Raw genomic sequence first — 8,044 nt, 5'->3', positions numbered from 1 at the left:
TAGACTCCACCTCTCTGGGAACTCCCAGGCCCTCCAAAGTGTGGAGGCCTATCTCCCCTCACCACACTCCCTGCCGGTGACTGATGCCCTCAGGGGTCGGTGCATTGGTGGTTCTTGGTGTCCGGGGCTGGGCGCTCAGGTATGTACCAGCTCACTCCCGGTGGCTACTTGGCGGGGCCTGGCGCCTGTCGCTCGGTCAGGCCTCTTCCGGGGCCCAAGGGCCCCCCGGCCTCTGGGCCTGCGGCTCGGCTCACTTTGGCACAGCTGGCTGCCGGCAGAGCCGGCAGGCACGCCGGTGCAGCCCCCTCTAGCTTCTGCTCGGTGGCTACTGGGTGACCCCTCGTCTGGGGATCCTCAGGCCTTCCCATGAAGGTGGCACGGATGCCCCTCCGGTGGTCCTCCTTGGGCTCTCGCACTCTGGAGCCTCTGGATGTCTGGGGCCTGGATCTCCTCCATGCCTGCTTCATGCCCTGGGGGACAGGGCTATGGCTCTCTACATCCTCTTGCAGACCATTACATGGGGAAACCATTTGAATACAAGTGCGCTGATCCACGCAGGTGTGCACACGGGTGTTCACTGTTCGTAGATCGTAAATTACACCTTTCTTGGCTGCTACTTCAAAGCACATTGTGCGCAATTCTGACGGCTAAAGAACCAAATGGGACAGGCAAAAAAAACAAAACAAAAAAAAAACACAAACCAAGCAGCCATGTACTGCTTCTGATTTGGAAACATCTTAGGCAGCACAAGAACAGAACAGCACAGTATACATACAATGTCACATTTGGACTCATCAGGACAAAGCACAGATTCTAGCTGGTCTGATGTCCATTCCTTGTGTCAGGTTGAAGAAGATAAGATAAGAGATAAGATAAGATAAAACTTTATTAATCCCTCGGGTGGGTTCCTCTGGGAAATTCGGTTTCCAAAAGCACAGCACCGACAGAAGTTACAGTTACAGAATATTATATATATATATACACACACACACACACACACATATAAATACAGAGACATATATAAATAAAATATACGAAGGGGATAAATAGGAATAAAATAAAAATACAAGTGAATTGCACATTTCAAGTATTGAGGTCTATTGCACCATTGACTATTAACAAAAGTATTGCACAAACAGTATTGCACAGTGAGGTGAAGAGGTGAAGAACTCTCAGTAGTGATTTCTTTAGCATTCAGCCAAGCCCTATACTTCCTCAAAATGATGTTGAGATGTGCCTATTGTGGCTATTTGAAATAAAGTGGGCTGTGGGCTCTGAGCAGAGGAAAGCCATTTCTCTTCTGTTTACTGTGCTCTAATGTAATCCTCTGCAACAGATGTTTTAGTTTGAAGTTTTAGAGAATGAATGCATTTTATTCTATAATCTTTTTTGATGATATGCAAAATGTAGTGGCTTTGAGGCTGCCAGATCTATGTACTGGAGTAAAAAAAAAGTTTAATCTAAAAGGAGATGCCAGAAGTAAACAAACAATTAAAAGTGACATAAAGTTCTCTCAATAAATACAGTATAAAATCCAATTTTCAAATGCTTATTTCATTTATTAAGGGAAAGGGGTTTTCAAAACGACCCGACCCTATGTGTAAAAGCAGTTGCCACCAAACCTAATAACTAGCAGTCAAACATGTGCAAAGGTAATTAGACTTTCACATCACTGAGGAGGAATTGTGTCTCACTCTTCTTTGCAGAATTGCTTTAATGGAGCTACACTGAAGATTTTTCTAGGATAAATGGCCTGTTTGGTGTTATGCCAAAGCATCTCAATTTGTTACTTTTGAGATCTTTTAGCCTACTTTGCCAGACAGTTTCTAATTAATTGAGTTCTTGATTCAGCAGGTCTGGCAGTAATCAGACCTGGGTGCCTGATTGGTTTCTTTAAAAAAAAAAAGAAGAAAAAAAGGCCACCTATATTTGGATATTTTTTCCTCTTAAATAAAACCACCACCACCAAAAGTGGATTTTGTATCTTGATGATCTGAAAGATGTATGCGTGACAAGAATGCAAGTAAATAAATAAATACAATTAATCAATTAAACAAATCTGCACTGTACATTGTATTTATTTTATTCATACCGAACAGTGAATTTCCACTTTTGTTAATTTCAGTGGCAGGCCAGGGTGGCTTTTATTGTGTCCAGTGTGACAATTTTCCTTTATCGCGTTAGTCTCCTGGTGGTGGTGCTTTCTGCACTCTGTAGGGCCTTTAGAAGCCACTGAAGGAAACAAGGAAGGAAGCAGCCTATGAGGCGCGGAGGAGGCTGTGTGAGTGTTGGAATGGGTCACGGCTTTGTTCAACAGTAGGAGGGGAGGGCTGACGGCTACAGTCGCTAAAAGTGTAAAATACAATCAGCCGGGCGAACTATCCTGTCATATCTCTGTGTAGCTGTGTTGCAACGTAACTTCCAGATATTTGTTTCTCCTGGACTCGAAGGATTTCGTCTGAGGGATGTCAAAGCGAGTGCGAAGCAGAGAGGTCTGCGCTGATTGCAGTGCTCCGGGTACGATGCCAGACAAGCTAGCTGTAACGTTAGCTATCCAGCTAACCAGCTAGCTCCCACTATAAGTTATCGGAGCGTCTTGTTAGCCTGGCTAGTTACTGCGACTGTACTAACAATTAGCAATTAGCTGAATTACTAATTGTAGCGGTTGTATTTTTTCTTGTGGAAACGTTAGGTGTTTTTTTTCTTCCTCTTTTCTTCCCCCTTTTTTTGAAGGCGTGCCTGTGTAATCACATTAACCTGTCTTATTCTGAACTAGTTGCTTGACTGTGTTGGTTGTCGGGTTGCAGTAAGGTTAGTGGTGCGTTAAAGGCAGTATTATTTAATTTCTTAAATAAGACTGCTCAGAAGACAGCGCTAACTTGCTGATAATCAGTAATGCCGCACAGTGGGTGTTAATGCTTGTGAAAACGTTTCTTGATTATGTCAAAGATTTGAGGGTGGGATACACCTTACCTAAAGCAGTCATGTCTTACTGCAAGTCAGCGAATATCTTCGTCTGGTTAGAGGGAGTTACTGCTCTGGGTTAAGGCTGTCTGTTACGTTGTTCATCAAATATTAGACTCATGGGATAAAAAGCACTGTATCTGTATCGTAGAACCTCGCTGGGCCTCTGTTAACAGGGGTGTGCTGATCTGCGATGAGTGCTGCAGCATCCATCGAGGTCTTGGGAGACACAGCTCTCAAGTCCGACATCTGACTCATTCTCCGTGGCCACACTCACAGCTGCAGGTGGGGAAGCGGGGACACGATCTCCATAAATCAAACGCAAAGATGCAAATGAGTACAGTCTGTTCTCCATAATGCAATATGTAAATATATAAGAGGACCATGTATGACTAGGAATCCCCAAAGTAAAGGTATTTTCTGCCTGTTCTAAAAATGTTAATGTGCTTTCTTGTTTCAGATGGTTCAAACACTGTATGGCAATGGAGCTAATTCCATATGGGAGCACAGTCTTCTGGATCCTTCCTCTTCAGTGAGTGGGAAACGCAAAGCCAACCCACAGGACAGAGTGCAGTAAGTTTTATTTTTAAAAATATGTCATTGCTGGTTTTTGGTACACTTGATTGCACTTTGATATTAAATTGTATTGACAAAATTGATTTTCTTTGCTAAGGTCAGTAAACATGCCTAATCAGCCCGCTCTACCATGAACGTCACTCACAGATAGTCAGTCTTAACTTACTTGGAGAACTTGCTTGATCAGCTGACAAGCACGTTTGAAAATAAATATATCTGCAGTGCGGTCTAGCTGATCAGCTACATGATCATGCAAGAAACTGAATTTTAGAAGAGTACCTCCTTTAAAGGTAATGCTTTTTGTGAGGAGTACAACAAAAACAAAATCTGCGAAGCAAAGAGATTTGATGTAGTAAAGCCTGTTATAAACACCATGTCAGTCTGCTGTGTAGCTTGGGGAGTAAAGATAAACAGTCAGCCACATGTAATCACAGCAGTGCTGTGTCTGACCCGCACACTTGGAGCAAGCACTTTCATAACTTCTTCCCAAATGCAATTTCTGAGATGGACGCTATCTTATAAGGTTTCCACCACAAGCACTTTCCCTGAGAAACATTTTAAGGATCTTGGGTGCTCAGCAGTTTAAACTGGAAACAGGCTAAATTTAGTTCCTTAAGGTGTAGTTTGAAATGTTTAGTTCCAGGTGTTTTAAAACCACTGGAACTGTGGGGGAATTCTGCTGGGACCAATGTTGCTTAGTGGTTAATTACAGACAATTCAACTGCTTTAAATTCTGTTCAACTTCATTCACACCATATGGATTTATTCTGATTGCTGGACGTTGTTTTTGGGATTAATAAATTTAGGGTATTTTTACTATAACTATTCTTTTCTATTTGCGTAAATATTTTGTATTAAAACGAGCAACGACAGAGTTTGGATGTGACCTAAATTGCACCCCTAAGATTCTTGGCTTACGTGAAAGCCAGACAAATCTAGCGTTGTGGCGGTATAGTGGTTTACATGACCGATACGTTTCTCTGCCATTAATGCAATGCTGCACATACAAATCTGCAGTCCATTGTTTAATGTCCAGTTTAAGTGTTCGCTTCTCGTCAGTGTTTGTCTTAATCATAAACAAAGATAAACAGTGATGTGCTCAGTTGAAAACTTGTAATTAATGTCCACATTTTGAGATTGTGAGAGTCTATTGTTGTTTCCAGTCCTAATAAGACAGAGTTCATCAAGGCAAAATATCAGATGCTGGCGTATGTACATCGGATGCCTTGTCGGGAGGATGACAGTGTGACTGCAAAAGACCTCAGCAAGGTGACAATTTACTCTGTTGTTTCATTTAAACGTTCCTCTTGTAACACTATTAGACGTTCAAAAAAAAGAGGATCTTTGAGACTTTATTGTAATACAGCAAGTGTTTGATTTTAATGTTGATATCTGACCAGTTCCTGCAATATCCAGTGATGAGTTTCCTCAAACTTAACCTGGGCTACTAATATTACGTAGCCCCTCCCCAATGTCACCAAACAGGGCATGGACATGGGGGTATCCTGTGGAGGAAGTTGTCCTCCTGTGGATTGTGAGGGATTGTCGGGTGGGGTCTGTGTAGGTCAAACCTATTCTAGTGCATCCTGTGGATGATTGATTGGATTAGGTTCTGGGGAATGGCAGGCAGAAGGCAAATGAGTGGACTATAAAGCAACATTAATGGCTTAGGGGACTATGTGATTAAAATCAGAGTTTTCTGTGTCCATGTTTTTTACCTGGATTATTAACCATGGTAATTTATGCTGAACACCTAACCTGGTCGGGAACAAGGTATGTTCTGAGTCTTAATTTAAAATCATCTGGAAGTGACACATTTTCAGTGATTCTTTTATTTACAGTATGTTTTAAGTCTTATGTAGATTCTGTGCTGGTGGCATACTTTTTATATGTGCAGCTTGTTAAGCCATAACTTACTGAATGAAGTGCAAACTCTGACTGTGCGTCACATTGTCCTGGGAATGTGCATGTATTGATTTGTTGATGCAGAAAATGTTTTAATGTTGTTCTACTTGATTGTAATCTGCGGGAATTCAGCAACTAGAACACAGAACACACACCAAGAACACCTGTTCAGTTGATAAAATAAATTTCACTTGTCCATGTCGCCTTTACTAGGCTGTGGGATGGTAAGATTTCTTGTTAAAATGTATCCAGATTAAAGCACAGAGAGCGTACTCGGCAATAAAAAAACAAAACATTAAATTGAATTAAAATGTTTATATTATCACTCTGTACTAAATTGCTAGATTAATACTTTTTTTCCTGCATTAATTTGCAATAGTGTTGCATTTTACTTTTGCAGTTTTTATGTCCTTTATAGACTTTTAATTACCCTTTTATATGACCTTTAAAAGCCACTTTTTATGTGACCGTGAACAGAGCCTGAAGCAGACACTCTGCTTAAAAGAGGTCGCTGGTAACCACCACTGTGATAGCCGTTATCTTCAACTGGGGTTTGAATGGTTTTTCAGACGCTCAGCCAAAAAAAGTCTGGCTGTGTTGAACTTTCTTTGTAGAATGGCGTTCGTTAAATGTCTTGGGTTGCTGCTGTTCCTGAAATTTTTTATAGTGTGCAGCGACTGTTGTGCTGTCGTGGAGGCACCTTGTATGGCAATGCGGCTGGTCGTTATGTGTATATGTATATCTCAACAGAGTACTGCATTAAAAAGAAATAACCTGTCACCAAAGTTATAAGAAGGCCTAAAGCCGACACAGTGTCTTCATAATCAGCTGTAACGGATTTTAAACAAGGTTCTTGTTAAATGTCTTTCAGCAACTTCATTCCAGTGTCCGTACTGGGAACCTGGAGACCTGCCTTAGACTCTTATCTTTAGGAGCTCAGGCTAACTTCTTTCATCCAGTAAGTTTGGGGGAATAAGCAGAAAGTTGATTTGGAAGTGGGCGTGATAATACTAATGATTAACCACTGTTTTTTTTCCCCCTTCAAATTTTAGGAGAAGGGAAACACCCCACTACACATAGCAGCAAAAGCAGGTCAAATATTACAAGCGGAGCTATTGGCAGTTTATGGAGCTGATCCTGGGGCGCTGGACTCGAGTGGGAAGACCCCCATTGATTATGCAAGGTAATGTATAGCCTGTATTTTTTATTTTAACACCTTCAAATGTTCTGATAAAAGGTTTGGGGTTTTGTTTTGTTTGTTTTTTTTAGGTGAGAGCAGTCAATGTTATATTGACACTTGATGATGTTAATACCGCAAGATACATTTAGAAGTTTCACTTTTAAGTGGCATTCTGCTTTCACGCATTTAAGTGGATCATATGTTGTAGTCAAGCGAATTCAGGAGCCTTGTTCATTTTCTGTATGTTGGGAAAATGACTTCAGGCATATGTCTTGTATAGAAAACGCAGAAAGCTGCGAAACAGTATTTGACGCTGTAAAGTTGGGATTCCTATGTGTGATGGTAGTGCAGCTGCAAGCATCACCTTAAGAGATGCAGTCCAGCTCATTAGTGGCTGTGATACAGGAAATGATGCACAAGATGCAGATGTAAAAATACACAGGGGAAAAAAAAATAGCTGTGCTCTTGCTTTACATGTTGTATCTTGTGGAAATGTTAGCCGGATACTAAAAACAGCAAGTGACAGGAAGTAGCCAGCAATACACAGCAGAAAAGGACAAAAACAGCTAAGCTGGAAATGGAGGGGAGGAGGAAATATTGTCACCCGCTGAAATGGCTAAAATATTTAACATGCCTTTTACAATGCTAGACAAAAAGTGGCTTTATGTCCGAGTTTGACTAATTCAATGAAACGAGCAAGGCAGAAGAGAAAGGAGGAATTCAGTTGTGCAGTGAGCTGATGACTCAGCTTGGTTAGTTTATAGTAAGTTTCAATTTAGCTCAAGTAAAAAAAAAACTTGTCCGTGTGGACCTTGATATTTGTCTTCAGTCTCATTCACTCTGTTATCATTTCCTCAGCCAGATCAAACTGGAATCTAACCAAAATCTACATTTGATTTTTAAATATGATTATTGATGTGTAAACTGAAAGCGAAGACAACAGATAAGACTATGGAAGCTTGTTTCCACCACTGGGGAAAAAAATATTTAGGATTTATTATTTATTAACTTGAAGCTATCAAATAATAACCTGTAATTTTGACTTTCAGATGGCAAAAAAAAAAGTGGCAGAAAGAGGCTTCCATAAAAGACAGGGTCATTTAAGTTGGGACTTAAAGGGGACTTTAGTCATTTGCAATGCAAAAGATACTGGAAGGTTTTAGACTTCTGTTTACAAATGGTCCTCAGCAAGATTAAAAGTGTCAGGGTGCATTAAAATGGAATGCAGTCGGCACATATTGAGAAAATCTCACTTTTAAGTTCATTTAGTCCAAAATTTTGAATCTAAAGGTCATTTAAGACTCATCTTCACTCAGAAATACTCACACTAACTCCAACATAATAGTGTGGTGTGAGGCATTTTTACATTAGTTTAACAGATTACAACATGTTGTTGTTATTCCCTGATCAATGATTACT

The 8,044-nt window shown here is 40.7% G+C and overlaps 1 protein-coding gene across 1 annotated transcript in view; it reads left to right on the top strand.

The window, feature by feature from the left end:
- The first annotated feature begins 2,288 nt into the window (after nucleotides 1–2,288).
- LOC102210739 (ARF GTPase-activating protein GIT2-like) overlaps nucleotides 2,289–8,044 on the top strand; it is a 17,296-nt gene continuing 11,540 nt past the window's right edge. Inside the window, exons 1-6 of the mRNA XM_013911394.1 lie at nucleotides 2,289–2,517; nucleotides 3,116–3,249; nucleotides 3,425–3,537; nucleotides 4,704–4,809; nucleotides 6,317–6,403; nucleotides 6,498–6,628. Coding sequence (XP_013766848.1) covers nucleotides 2,466–2,517; nucleotides 3,116–3,249; nucleotides 3,425–3,537; nucleotides 4,704–4,809; nucleotides 6,317–6,403; nucleotides 6,498–6,628 — 623 coding nt within the window. The 5' untranslated portion in view covers nucleotides 2,289–2,465. The remainder of the gene's footprint in view (nucleotides 2,518–3,115; nucleotides 3,250–3,424; nucleotides 3,538–4,703; nucleotides 4,810–6,316; nucleotides 6,404–6,497; nucleotides 6,629–8,044) is intronic.

Source organism: Pundamilia nyererei, unplaced genomic scaffold (assembly GCF_000239375.1).
Source record: "Pundamilia nyererei isolate P.nyererei 1_Seehausen unplaced genomic scaffold, PunNye1.0 scaffold00063, whole genome shotgun sequence".
NCBI classification, from domain to species: Eukaryota; Metazoa; Chordata; class Actinopteri; order Cichliformes; family Cichlidae; genus Pundamilia; species Pundamilia nyererei.
Note: the sequence above shows the minus strand (reverse complement) of the source record. Positions and strands in the feature narration are given on the sequence as shown.